The 15,230-nt window shown below is 41.1% G+C and overlaps 1 protein-coding gene across 11 annotated transcripts in view; it reads left to right on the forward strand.

Annotated features, from left to right (window-relative positions):
- The window catches only part of ank1 (ankyrin 1), a 232,977-nt gene that overhangs the window by 143,360 nt on the left and 74,387 nt on the right, over positions 1-15,230 (forward strand). For all 11 annotated transcript variants that reach the window (XR_010000500.1, XM_062961437.1, XM_062961428.1 and 8 more), the window contains 6 exons: positions 1,473-1,670; positions 3,238-3,336; positions 4,829-4,927; positions 8,903-9,100; positions 12,570-12,668; positions 14,451-14,549. Coding sequence is in view for 10 of the 11 variants with exons in the window: in XM_062961437.1 (XP_062817507.1) it covers positions 1,473-1,670; positions 3,238-3,336; positions 4,829-4,927; positions 8,903-9,100; positions 12,570-12,668; positions 14,451-14,549 (792 nt within the window). In the remaining variant the exon portion in view is untranslated. The remainder of the gene's footprint in view (positions 1-1,472; positions 1,671-3,237; positions 3,337-4,828; positions 4,928-8,902; positions 9,101-12,569; positions 12,669-14,450; positions 14,550-15,230) is intronic.

Consider the following 15,230-nt stretch of genomic DNA (forward strand, 5'->3'; position numbering starts at 1 on the left):
ACTAATTCTGACCTTTCTTGAAAGGTCTAATTCTGGACTATTTTCTACACTTGTTTTTATTAACTTTATATATTCCTTCAATAAAGATATTAGATAGATTCTGGCCTCTGTGTATGGTTATTGGTGCCTTGCAGCCTGGGTCCTGACATGATGGTTGTTTGATATTACAGTAGAGTCTCACTAATCCAAGCCTCGCTTATCCAAGCCTCTGGATAATCCAAGCCATTTTTGTAGTCAATGTTTCCAATATATTGTGATATTTTGGTGCTAAATTCATAAATACAGTAATTACAACATGACATTACTGCATATTGAACTACTTTTTCTGTCAAATTTGTTGTATAACATGAAGTTTTGGTGCTTAATTTGTAAAATCATAACCTAATTTGATGTTTAATAGGCTTTTCCTTGATCAGTCCTTATAATCCAAGATATTCGCTTATCCAAGCTTCTGCCGGCCCGTTTAGCTTGGATTAGTGAGACTCTAATGTATTACTGTTGTATAAACCTTTGTTTTAACTTCTGTTTTATCATCTTCTTGTGTTTTAAACTGTGTACATTGTTAATGTATTTGCGCTGTTACTTTTGTAACATTGTGAGCCGCTCGGAGTCCCCACGGGGAGATGGTGGCGGGGTATAAATAATAATAATAATAATAATAATAATTATTATTATTATTATTATTATTATTATTATTATTATTATTATACTGTACAGTAGTTATAAAAAACCAGCATAACCAGACAAACTGTGAATCCTATCAAGAATTTCTTGTAACTACCAATATGTCCATGTACAACACTCTATGGTACGTACATTTACCGATCCTGCATGCTCTGGTGTTCTGTTCGGCGGTCATGCTTCCAAAAAAAACCTTTGCTAGGTCTTACTTTCAGGGGAGGCCTTATATTTAGCAATGCAGCAAAACCTCTATTCGGTCTTATTTTCTGGGGATGTCTTATTTTAGGGGAAACAGGATAGATGAACATTGCTTGCATTGGACTAAGCCTGTAGTGTGACTGAGTGCAACTAAAATGATCACGGGTCTGGAGAACAAGCCCTATGAGGAGCGGCTTAAAGAGCTGGGAAGTCACAGGGAGGAGGGAGCAAGCTTGTTTTCTGCTGCCCTGCAGACTAGGACGCGGAACAATGGCTTCAAACTACAGGAAAGGAGATTCCACTTGAACATCAGGAAGAACTTCCTCACTGTGAGAACTGTTCAGCAGTGGAACTCTCTGCCGTGGAGTGTGGTGGAGGCTTTTAAGTAGAGGCTGGATAGCCATCTGTCAGGGGTGCTTTGAATGTGATTTCCTGCTTCTTGGCAGGGGATAGGACTAGATGGCCCATGAGGTCTCTTCCAACTCTATTATTCTATGATTCTATGAATCTATGAGATGGTGAAGCCTATACTAAATGGGATCTTGCGTCAAGGAGAGCTAAAGCGGAGCCTTGCCTTGCCTTCTCCTCCGCAGGACGACCAGACCCCTCTCCACTGTGCGGCCCGTCTCGGGCACTGCAGCATGGTCAAGCTCCTCCTGGAGAATGGCGCCGACCCCAACCTGTCCACGACCGCCGGGCACACGCCGCTGCACATCACTGCCCGCGAGGGTCACCTGGACTGCGCCTGCGCACTCCTGGAGAAGGAGGCTTCCCAGACAGTCATGACCAAGGTAGGGAAAGTGGGGGACTGGCTCCTGTCTCCCTGATCCTGTGATCTTGCTTATGGCGGGGTCATTCTAAAACATATCTCTCTAAGGCACAGGAGGGGCCAGGGCATAGGAAATCATACCTGCATTGACCTGAGACTTATGCAACATAAAATCTTGTGCACACCTATAACTTCCTTAAAAACAAAAGTGTTAGAGCATCAAAGTTTCCAGCAATGGAAAAGAAAACCTTGGGGTGCATTTCTGCTGTAGAATGGATCCATTGAACTTGGTTCAATGCTATGGAGTCATAGGACTGTAGTCTTGCAATGTTTTGAGCCTTCTCTGCCAAAGCATGCTGATGCCTCAACAAACTATAAATCTCAGCATTACATAACATTAAACAGTGACAATTAAACTAGAGATGATGTCTCTCAAATAGCGGCTCCACGTGCAGCTATTCCTTTTGCTTTCAGCCCCTTCCTTTTTCTTCATGTTAGGAGCGACTTGAGAAACTGCAAGTTGCTTCTGGTGTGAGAGAATTTATTTATTTATTTATTTACAGTATTTATATTCCGCCCTTCTCACCCCGAAGGGGACTCAGGGCGGATTACAACGAACACATATATGGCAAACATTCAATGCCAACAGACAAACAACATATATAGACAGACACAGAGGCATTTTTAACATTTTCCAGCTTCACGATTCCGGCCACAGGGGGAGCTGTTGCTTCACTGTCCAGTAGTGGCTGTACTTCCTCATTCCTTTCCTCGTGTTTTGCTGGCAGTTTTATGGTGTTGTAAATTAGCCTCCCGCATAAAGCGTGCCTAAATTTCCCTAATTGACAGATGCAACTGTCTTTCGGGGCTGCATAGGTCAACAGCAAGCCGGGGCTATTAATGGTCGGAGGCTTAACCCGACCCGGGCTTCGAACTCATGACCTCTCGGTCAGTAGTGATTTATAGCAGTTGGTTACTAGCCAGCTGCACCACAGCCTGGCCCCTAACATAATACACATTATTAAACAAAGTAAAACAATACAATTATAACAATAAATCACACTTACATGACCAGATCAAGGGGACTGGAATATAATGAAATTTTATAGTCTTGAGTCATTCCTAAACTAAGTAATTCAAGTAATTCACTCGGTCAGTAGTGATTTATAGCAGCTGGTTACTAGCCAGCTGCGCCACAGCCCGGCCCCAGACAGCCAATTCTGCCCCTTGCAGAACTGGCTGTCTGCAAGGATGTTTCCCAGGGGACTCCCGGATGTCAGCTAAGATGACTGTGTGATGCAAATCTATGCATAGGTTTTTGTATTTTAATAAATCTTTCCCATGTTTTTATGATAGAACCGATGAGGATATGACGTTTATAACCCAGGAATAAAAACAATGTGACATAGTGTTATTCATGGGCTTGCTGGCATTTATTTCCAAGGTCCTCCACAGTAGCTTTACGATGGACTTGATTCTCTTGATTTCCCTCCCTCTCTGTCCCGGGGCTGCTTTTCCCCATCTATCCAAATCCTCCTCGGCTTCTAGTATTCTTACCCTGGGCCCTGATGCTCTCTGTTTCTCCCCAGAAAGGATTTACCCCTCTTCACGTGGCTTCCAAATACGGGAAAGTGGACGTGGCGGAAGTACTGCTGGAGCATAACGCCCAGCCCAATGCGGCTGGGAAGGTGTGTACATCATGCCTTGTTGTGTGTTTATGGAAGCACGGAAAGCCCATTCAGGGAGGCACTGGACATTGCATCCTATAAGGTCCTTAGTAAAGATAAGTAAAGTCCAGTCGTGTCCAACTCTGGGGGTTGGTGCTCATTTCCATTTCTAAGCTGAAGAGCCGGCGTTGTTTGTAGACACCTCCAGGTCATGTGGCCAGCATGACTGCATGGAGCTCTGTTACCTTCCCGCCGGAGCAGTACCTATTGATCTACTCACATTTGCATGTGTACGAACTGCTAGGTTGGCAGGAGCTGGAGCAACAGCAGCCGCTCACAAGATATATATATATATATATATATATATATATATATATATATATATATACACACACACACACACACACACACACACACACACACACACACATATACATACACACACACACACACACACACACACACACACACACACACACACAACAGAAGCTGAAGCTAACAGTGGGCGCTCACTCCGCTCCCTGGATTTGAACCTGGGACCTTTCGGTCTGCAAGTTCAGCAGCTCAGTACTTTAACACACTGCGCCACCGGTGACTCCTTATGTACCATTAAAATAGGTGGTCTTGGCAGTAAAAATCAACAAGGGAGATTGTGCTTGTTGCTACATGTATATATAGTAAAGTCTCACTTATCCAACATAAACAGGCCGGTAGAATGTTGGATAAGCGAATATGTTGGATAATAAGGAGGGATTAAGGAAAAGCCTATTAAACATCAAATTAGATTATGATTTTACCAATTAAGCGCCAAAACATCATGTTATGCAACAAATTTCACAGAAAAAGTAGTTCAATACGCAGTAATGTTATGTTGTAATTACTGTATTTATGAATTTAGCACCCAAATATCACAATGTATTGAAAACATCGACTACAAAAATGCGTTGGATAATCCAGAATGTTGGATAAGCGAGTGTTGGATAAGTGAGACTCTACTGTACTAAGAAATAATAATAACTAAAATGATCAAGGGTCTGGAGAACAAGCCCTATGAGGAGCGGCTTAAAGAACTGGGCATGTTTAGCCTGCAGAAGAGAAGGCTGAGAGGAGACATGATAGCCATGTACAAATACGTGAAGGGAAGTCATAGGGAGGAGGGAGCAAGCTTGTTTTCTGCTGCCCTGCAGACTAGGACACGGAACAATGGCTTCAAACTACAGGAAAGGAGATTCCACCTGAACATCAGGAAGAACTTCCTCACTGTGAGAAGGGCTGTTCAGCAGTGGAACTCTCTGCCCCGGACTGTGGTGGAGGCTCCTTCTTTGGAGGCTTTTAAGGAGAGGCTGGATGGCCATCTGTCAGGGGTGCTTTGAATGCGATTTCCTGCTTCTTTTGCAGGGGGTTGGACTGGATGGCCCGTGAGGTCTCTTCCAACTACTATTCTATGATTCTATGATTCTAATACTTCCCTTTGGTCCTCTGACTCCCGTCTCCTGTGTTTCCCTCTCTGCAGAACGGACTCACACCACTCCACGTGGCTGTGCATCACAACAACCTGGACATTGTGAAAGTGCTGCTGCCCAAAGGCGCCTCCCCGCACAGCGTGGCCTGGGTAAGACTCGGGCAATATTCCACATAATGCAGTTTACTCCGGATGGGCAAATGGGGATCTGAGACATAGGAGTGCCCTGTGGTGGTACCAACCTTTCCGCATGAAACAGCTTAAGGCTGAAAGGATTCCCATGCAGATGGATAAGGACCTAGAAGGCAAGAATGTGGCCGATTGAAACATTCACACCTGCCTCTTACCTTGGAAATTCAAGAGATATATAAACCCCACCTGACTAGTTTCCAACATACCTCATTACCTATGAGGATGCCTGCCATAGATGCAGGCAAAATGTCAGGAAAGAATGCTTTATTATTATTATTATTATTATTATTATTATTATTATTATTATTATTATTATTTTATTACGACACAGCAAACAAATGAATCATTTGGGCCACATAGTTGTGCCTCTGTTTGTAGTCTGTCTGTGCGATTTTCTTACAGCAGCTGAGGATATGATCAATGGTTTCGTCAGCTTCCTTGCACAGTCTGCATTTTGGCTCATCAGCTGATTTTTATTTTTATTATTATTATTTTATTATGACACAGCAAACAAGATAGATGTGCTGGAGTTTGTATCACAAAATCACAAGTCGAACACTTCCCAAGTGTCTAGGACTGTGTGATGTATTTTCAGATGATGAGTGCAGATCCCAGTCGAGTGGCCTTTTGCAGTTGGCAGGTCGTAATTTTGTCAGTGTCTATTGTTTTCAAATGCCGGCTGAGATCTTTTGGCACGGCACCCAGTGTGCCCACCACCACCGGGACCACCTGCACTGGTTTCTGCCAGAGTCTTTGAAGTTCAATCTTGAGGTCCTGATAGCGGCTGAGTTTTTCCTGTTGTTTTTCGTCAATGCGACTGTCACCTGGGATGGCGACATCAATGATCCAAACTTTTTTTTTTCCACAACTGTGATGTCTGGTGTGTTGTGTTCCAGAACTTTGTCAGTCTGGATTCGGAAGTCCCACAGTACCTTTGCGTGCTCATTTTCCAATACTTTTGCAGGTTTGTGATCCCACCAGTTCTTTTCTGCTGGGAGGTGGTTCTTGAGGCATAAGTTCCAATGAATCATTTGGGCCACATGGTTGTGCCTCTGTTTGTAGTCTGTCTGTTCGATTTTCTTACAGCAGCTGAGGATATGATCAATGGTTTCTTCGGTTTCCTTGCACAGTCTGCATTTTGGATCATCAGCTGATTTTTATTATTATTATTACTATTATTATTATTATTTTATTATGACACAGCAAACAAGATAGATATGCTGTATTTCGTATCACAAAATCACAAGTCGAACACTTCCCAAGTGTCTAGGACTGTGTGATGTATTTTCGGATGATGCGTGCAGATCCCAGTAGGGTGGCCTTTTGCAGTTGACAGATCGTAATTTTGTCAATGTCTGTTGTTTCCAAATGCCGGCTGAGATCTTTTGGCACGGCACCCAGTGTGCCCATCACTACCGGGACCACCTGCACTGGTTTCTGCTAGAGTCTTTGAAGTTCAATCGTGAGGTCCTGATCGCGGCTGAGTTTTTATTATTATTATTATTACTATTGTTATTATTATTTGCAAAGCAAGTGCTTATTAAGGTTGGTGGGCTTTCTGATTTCTGCCAGCAAGCAAGAACCTTTTATTCAACAACCTTTGGCAAATATAATCCACATACATAGGGGGGGGGAGGTCTTTTCACTGATGGGTACTCTTCTTTCTTCTATTGTATTTTTAATTATCCTTTTAATCTGTTCTACGCTGTAATGGCATTGCTTGATTTTATCTCTCTTAATTGTCTCTTATGCCAAATAAGGGCATGGTACTAATCTAGTTGATAAGATAAAGGAAGCTGGCCGAGGAATCTCAACAGGGGGAAACTGCTTTGGCTTAGAGGCAATCAGATGTATACACTGTGCCCTGATGTAATATCAGAACCGAGGTTGCAATTGCTGGGAAAGTACTGCAGAAGGGAATTACTAGCAGGCAGCTAGAAAACTGTCAGAAATATATTGTGTTGAAGGCTGAGTTGCTGTGGGTTTTCTGGACTGTATGGCCATGTTCCAGAAGCATTCTCTCCTGACGTTTCACCCACATCTATGGCAGGCATCCTCAGAGGTTGGGAGGTCTGTTGGAAACTAGGCAAGTGGAGTTTATATATCTGTGGAATGATGTCCAGGGTGGGAGAAAGAACTCTTGTCTGTTGGAGGAAAGTGTGAATGTTGCAATTGGCCACCTTGATTATCACTGAATGGCCTTGCAGCTTCAAAGCCTGGCTGCTTCCTGCCTAGACACAGCATATGAAATGTCAAGATTACACAGAGAAGCCGTTGAAATCCACAACCATGTGGAGAAATTCAACAGAAAGGAGGAAACAATTAAAATGAACCAAATTTGGCTATCAGTATTAAAAATTCTAAAATCAGGACAGTAAACAAAGAACAACATTCAGAAAACAGGAATCCCAGGCACGAAACAATCACAAAATACTTAAGAAACATTGGCATCTTATTAGAGATATCCCTGGTTGCAAATACTTACCTATGATAGCTAATAAACGCTCAAGAAATCTTAAGGATATGCTAATAAGCTCTGATTTAACAACTTCTACTATCAAGAAATCTAACCTTAGAGGCCACTCAAACTGTGGACATTGTCAATGTTGCACACAGTCTCTCAGAACTAAACATTTTTTACATCCAACTCTAAAAATCCATATACAACTACGAAGTTTTACTACATGTATCACTGACCAGGTCATTTATGTTATACAGTGTCCCTGTGGACTTCTATATGTAGGCATGACCTCCAGATCGTTAAAAATTAGAATACTTGAACACCGCTCACGCATCAAAAATAAATCATCAGAGTCTACCCTCTACTCTCATTTTTTAGAGAAAGCCCACTCATATACCAGCTTTACTTTTTGTGCCTTAGAAAAGATCACCATAAAACCTCATGGTGATGTTAAAAGGATTCTACTCCAGAGAGAAGCTTTCTGGATTTCCAAATTACAAACTATGCATCCACATGGTCTGAATGATAAATTAGATCTCTCTTGTTACCTGTGAATTAGCTTTGCAATTAGCTCACAGTCCTTAAAAGGGAGTAGCCCTTATCAGTCAATTTGCTCGCTCTTGTAAAAAGAAAAAGTTGCTATCCTGAGCTGGAATTACAGCAGAGCCACTACCTAGAAAAGTGAAAGTAAGTTTTTTGCAAATATCCTTAAATTTTGTTTCATGCTACTGGGTGCTGGTAACAGCAAATCTATTATATTGTCTCCTTATAATACAGTTTGTTATAATCTTCAGAAGACTATACAAGAAGCAACTAAACCTGAAGAAGGGACACCCATCCTGAAACAAGGACATAGAATACCCCGGGAACCCTTGTTGTTTTTTGCTGTTGCTTTCTTTGAATGTACATTCTGAAGACTCTTTCTTGCTTGGGACTTTGATAATTTGTTTAAAGGGTACAACCCTCATTTATAAAGATCATCAATTGAGATGCTTTTTCTACCAAGCTTCAAGACAACACTGAATACTGAGTTTTAACCTCAGTTTATGAACTCCTTTATGTTGACAATATATAAACATGAATGCTATGTTTGCTATAATGCTGTGAAATAGTTTATATAATGCTGTAAAATAGTTTATATATGTGCCTTGGTGATTATACGTTTGCTACTTCGTTTCTATTATATACTGTGTGTAACAGGACAACCTTTCTCTACACGAAACAATCAGGGCCAGCTAACACCTCCCAAGAGGGGATTCCCCCAGGCAGGAATCAGCCAAGCTTTGATGCTTCAAGGCTATTCAGTGCTAAACAAGGTGGCCAATTGCAACATTCACACTTGCCTGAAACAGATAAGAGTTATTTCTGACAATAGAGAAGAATTGATTTCAGTCCCATGGCCTTTGGCCCTTGATTGCTTTGCCGTCCCAATTTGTGTGACTTGGCTGAGCCTGGTGATTTCCCCGCTGCAGAACGGCTACACTCCTCTCCACATCGCTGCCAGGCAGAACCAGATGGAGGTGGCCAGCAGTCTTCTGCAATACGGAGCCTCGGCCAACGCGGAGTCCACCCAAGGAGTGACCCCGCTCCACCTGGCCGCCCAGGAGGGCCACGCCGACATGGTGCTGCTGCTCCTCTCCAAGCAAGCAAACGGCAACTTGGGCAACAAGGTGGGCACATTCCCTTTCCCTGGAAAGGAACAGGGGGCCATATAGGCTTTGATAACGAAAAGATAAGGAGAGCTGTGTTGGATCAGATCACAACCCCATCTAGTCCTAAATTATGTTCACAACGTGTTCCTATAGGAATGTTTCATTACTTCAAACCTCATCTTAATCAATTGTGCCCTCCAAAAACTCTAGTGATAGAGTCAACATATTGCTAAATTGGTTGGTAGACCAATCAGATCACCTGTCTCTGCCAAAGGTCATTGGGTGGCACCATCATGTCCTGTACCGGCTCATATACAGTAGAGTCTCACTTATCCAACATAAACGGGCTGGCAGAACATTGGATAAGTGAATATGTTGGATAATAAGGAGAGATTGAGGAAAAGCCTATTAAACATCAAATTACTTTATGATTTTACAAAGCACCAAAACATCATGTTATAAAACAAATTTGACAGAAAAAGTAGTTCAATACACAGTAATGCTATGTAGTAATTACTGCATTTACGAATTTAGCACCAAAATATCACGATGTTTTGAAAACATTGACTACAAAAATGTGTTGGATAAACCAGAACGTTGGATAAGTGAGACTCTACTGTAGTAATTTCCAGACTAGAGACCATGAAATAACATCCTGGCACAACCTTGAGAAACTAAACAGTACAGGACCCAAATTGAACACTATGTGACTTTTTCCTCTACTATGAAGCTCTGCTGAAAAAGGAGACAATTTTGCTCATTTTCTTTTTCCGTTAGAGATGACCGGGAACAGATACGAAAAGGCTTGCTATCAGGCTTGTAGATTTTCTATTGACAACATTTTCGCACTGTTTAATCCACCAATGGAGCCCCCCTTTGTGTTTTCATAATCCAGGATGCAACGTACAGACCAGACTCCGTGGCTCTTTTTAGATTAGTCTCTGTTTCATTTCAAAAGAGGACACAAACCATAGAGGCAACAGCTTGTATTGATCCATTCCTGCCACCTCCTCCTGGGGCATTTTTCTCCGCTTACTAACAGCAGCAAAGCTCACACGTAGAAAATAGTTCCCAAAATATATTCTTAGGGTGCATTTTCCCAAATGGCAATCCCACCGGCCATCTGCTGATACAGCTGCACATCAAGGCCTAGAGAACCATCTGGGAAGCCTGGCTGATGCGGAGAAAGAAAGCCCTGGCATGTTCCCACTCTGCCAGTCACACAACATCATAGCCCTTGAGTTATTTTTGTATGGCATTAAGGCTTAAAACATACTAGAGGCAGAGCATCACTGGCTTAGCATTGCAGTCATTTCAGATATAAGCAGGGACAGGTAGTAGTTACCTACTAGTGTTGAAGATGCACTCTGGTTAAGCTTGGTTTCCTACAATTCTTCATTCTACTGTCTTCACTGGCAGATTTTTTTAAAATAAATTTTTATTAAAGAAAGAAAATATAATAATAATAATAATAATAATAATAATAATAATAATAATAATAATAAACTTTATTTATACCCCGCCACCATCTCCCCAACGGGAACTCGGGGCGGCTTACATGGGGCCATGCCCAGAACGATACAATATAACAAATATAGTAGAACAACAAATCATAGCACATTAAACAACACAATAAAAGAAAATATACACTACATTAAACAAGATCAAAAGAACAATAAAACCAAGGGCGGGCCACATGAACACTAGATTAAAATTCGAGGTGAGAAAGGAAGTAGGAGTAAAAACCACAGAGGACAGGGTCAAAAAGTGGCGGTGCAATCTGGAGAAAAGAGAAAAAAAGAAAAGAAAAACTATTTATATAAATAAAAGTGGAGCCCCGGTGGCAAAGTGCGTTAAAGCGCTGAGCTGCTGAACTTGCAGACCGAAAGGTCCCAGGTTCAAATCCCGGGAGTGGCTTGAGCGCCCACTGTTAGCTCCAGCTCCTGCCAACCTAGCAGTTCGAAAACATGCGAATGTGAGTAGATCAATAGGTACCGCTTCGGCAGGAAGGTAACGGCACTCCATGCAGTCATGCCGGCCACATGACCTTGGAGGTGTCTACGGACAACGCCGGCTCTTCAGCTTAGAAATGGAGATGAGCACCAACCCCCAGAGTCAGACATGACTGGACTTAACGTCAGGGGAAACCTTTACCTTTACCTATACATAAAAGTGAGAGAACAATAAAAGTATAGAAAAGTAGGAAGAACAGCAAAAAAGAGAATAAAAATAAAATAATAATAATAATAATAATAATAATAATAATAATAATAATAATAATAATAAAAAGGGTCAGGTTGGGAAAAGGGTGTTTGGTGACTTCCGTTCTTGCTCCTCCTGTAAAATAATAGTTTAGCACTGTCAATGTAAAAACTAAATATAAGTCCTTTCCCACTCGTATCTTTAATATTTCTTAAGATAATTTTCTAAAGGTGACCAGTCCGTCTTCTTCAATCCACTACCATCGTTTTCTTTTAATAAAAATGTTAATTTATCCATATCTTTTATTTCCATTATTTTAATGATCCAATTATTCATTTCAGGAATAGTATCCAACTTCCAACTTCTGGCGAAAACTATGAAAATAGTTTTCACTGGCAGATTTTGAAGTCGTATGGCTTTGGTTCCTCTTAAAGTTGGCATCATTCCTCGGAAGCTTTTTAGCAGAGGCTGGATGGACACCTGTCAGGGGTGCTTTGATTGTGCTTTTCCTGCATGGGTTGGACTAGATGGCCCAAGTAGTCTCTTCCAATAATAATACAGTAGAGTCTCACTTATCCAAGCCTCTCTTATCCAAGCTTCTGGATAATCCAAGCCATTTTTGTAGTCAATGTTTTCGATATATCGTGGTATTTTGGTGCTAATTCGTAAATACAGTAATTACAACATAACATTACTGCATATTGAACTACTTTTTCTGTCAAATTTGTTGTATAACATGAAGTTTTGGTGCTTAATTTGTAAAATCATAACCTAATTTGATGTTTAATAGGTTTTTCCTTAATCCCTCCTTATTATCCAAGATATTCGCTTATCCAAGCTTTTGCCGGCCCGTTTAGCTTGGATAAGTGAGACTCTACTGTAATAATAATAATAATAATAATAATAATAATAATAAGTTTATTTATACCCCGCCTCCATCTCCCCCGAAGGGGACGTGGGGCGGCTCACAGATAATACCAGATAAAAACAGCAACAATATACAATACATCAATGAGCAAAGACATACATAAATTATAAAGTTTAAACATTAACCTCTAGAAATAAAAACACACTTAATAAAACATAGAATTAAAAACAGCAAGGCTATGATAATATACTAAGTAAAGTGCACATTTTAAAAGTTGTAAATAACAGGTAAAGTGCTGCAATATTGTTGGATTCTATTATTCTATGATTCTATAATTCCATTTGCAGTGTCTCCCGGTGTTTCCCATCCAGTTCATGCATTTTTGTGTCTCATCTAAGCCCTGTTTTTCTTCTCCAGAGCGGCCTCACCCCTCTCCACTTGGTGGCCCAGGAGGGACACGTCCATGTGGCAGACGTCCTTCTCCGACACGGAGTCCGGGTGGATGCGACAACGCGGGTGAGTCTTCCTGGCAACCGTTTACCACAAGCTTGCACAAACTTGGACTTCAACTTACATAATTCCTAACAGCTGGTAGACTGTTAGGAATTGTGGGAATTCAAGTCCAAAACACCACGAAGGCCAAAGTTTGCCCATGCCTGCTATACCAGTGGAGCATTCCTCAGTCAAGTCAGTCAAGAACAGACTTTTGGATCTTGACTTCAATAATCTGACTCTTGCAGCAAAGACAATTTGTTCCCCTACCACGTCATTGATTCCATGTGAGCATGGAGTCCTCAGTCATAGCCCCTGGTGGCACAGTGTGTTTAACCCTTGTGCTGGCAGGACTGATGACTTAAAGGTTGGGTTGCTGACCTGAAGGTTGGAAGTTCGAATCCAACCGGGTAGAGCACAGATGAGCTCCCTCTGTCAGCTCCAGCTCCATGCGGGGATGTGAAAGAAGCCTCCCACAAGGATGGTAAAAACATCAAAACATCCGGGCGTCCTGTAATAAGCTAATAACGGCTGCCACCACTTTGTAAGGAGCTAATAATGGCTGCCACCACTTTGTAAGGATGCAACCACCAAAGACTCAGAGAGGAGACCTTTTACTTTTTTTCTTTCTTCTTCTTATTCACTTTAGATGGTAGCGTAACTTGGTTTATAATATATGTGACAGAGGCTTAGATGTTGGAAGAACAATAACAAGTTTATTCAGGCACAGAGCTTAGTGGTTACAATGTTGTTTCTCACTTAGAGGTATTTTTATTAACAGTTACAATACAAGAATGAGATGAGTCAAACTCCCTAAAGTGTCACTTCTTTTACTTAAAGTAGTTAGAACTTCTTTCTCTGCTACTTTTAAACTGCAGTCACCCCTGTGATATACGATCACAGATTCTCTGTTCCTTACCAGGACACAGACTACATTAAATAAGTCACCAAACTTATTTTAAACTGACTCAAAATGAACAATTGAGTCTCCTTGATCCCCTCAACATAGGATCAATCTTCCCTGTGCCTCATCAGAGCACAGACTGACTTCTTTTTTAAACTCTGAACTTCTTCAACCAAACGGCAGTTGGCTCCGTGGCAACCAGCCTCTGAGTGCTGAGATGCAATAACTGTAATACCCTTTTAAAACACAAACACACAATTAAATATAACATCTGTAAACCAAAAATTCGTACTTCATTACACGTCCCCTGGGCAACTTCCTTGCAGACAGCCTATTGGAGACACCAGAAGCGGCTTGTAGTTTCTCAAGTTGCTCCTGACACAGAAAAAAAAGCATGGAGTCATGGCAGCATATCTTCGCATATTGATTCATCCCACCCAGAGGAGAGAGCTTTGATGACTGCAAGATGCAATGTGTTGCCATCAGCTCTTATGGTTGAGAGATATAAAACCGTAGAATGTTCCAAAAGGGTTTGTTTTTGTAACTTGGTTTCTGTTGAAACATTTCACCATTCTTTGTTTGTTTGCCCCAAATATTATAATATGTGGATGAAATATGGGGATTCCCTTTTTTCATTGTTCTCAGTGGCAAGGGTGTTATAAAATTCCATCTCCTCTGAACAACGCTGATGCATTCTTTCGTGAGACTGTTACGAATTTTATTCTTGAGATTAGTAACTTTTAAGTTTGTTTTCCTTTTTATTTGTGACTTCTTGTTGTATAAGCCTATGGCTTTCGGTCAGCAAGTTCAGCAACTCAGCAGTTTAATCCGCTGCGCCACCGAGGGCTCCCCAAATACTATGATCATGAGAATAAATCACAGCCTTTCTCCCTGCCTTACAGATGGGCTATACACCACTCCATGTGGCTTGCCATTATGGGAACATCAAGCTTGTGAAATTCCTGCTGCAGCACCAAGCAGATGTCAACTCGAAGACCAAGGTAAGCAAGAAAGCTCTGGTCTTGTGTTTTGCTTTCTTTCTTTGCTCCAAAAATATTTGCATCCAGAGCAAACTTGCCCAACATAACAAACTTTAAGTACTGATGGAGTTTCTGGGGATTAACCTGGCGCAATTTGAGTTGTAGTTAATCCACAACCTTATGTATTTTGCACAATTAAAAAATTGACTTTTTCAAATAGCCCGAGCAACACGGCTATTTGAAAAAGTCAATTTTTTAAGCTAGTAACATAATAAATAAATAAATCTTTATTTATATACCGCCCTTTCTCCTTAAGGGACTCAGAGTGGTTTCCAACATTAAAAAACATAATATGGAACAAAACCAAAGTTACCGTATATGCTCGAATATAAGCCGACCCGAATATAAGCTGAGGCACCTAATTTTACCACAAGAAAACTGGGAAAACATTGACTCCAGTATAAGCCGAGAGTGGTAAATTTCAGAAATAAAAATAGATACAGTAGAGTCTCACTTATCCAACATTGGCTTATCCAACGTTCTGGATTATCCAACACATTTTTGTAGTCAATGTTTTCAATACATCATGATATTTTGGTGCTAAATTCGTAAATACAGTAATTACTAAGTAGCATTACTGCATACTGAACTACTTTTTCTGTCAAATTTGTTGTATAACATGATGTTTGGGTGCTTAATTTG

This window comes from Anolis carolinensis, unplaced genomic scaffold (assembly GCF_035594765.1).
Source record: "Anolis carolinensis isolate JA03-04 unplaced genomic scaffold, rAnoCar3.1.pri scaffold_8, whole genome shotgun sequence".
NCBI classification, from domain to species: Eukaryota; Metazoa; Chordata; class Lepidosauria; order Squamata; family Dactyloidae; genus Anolis; species Anolis carolinensis.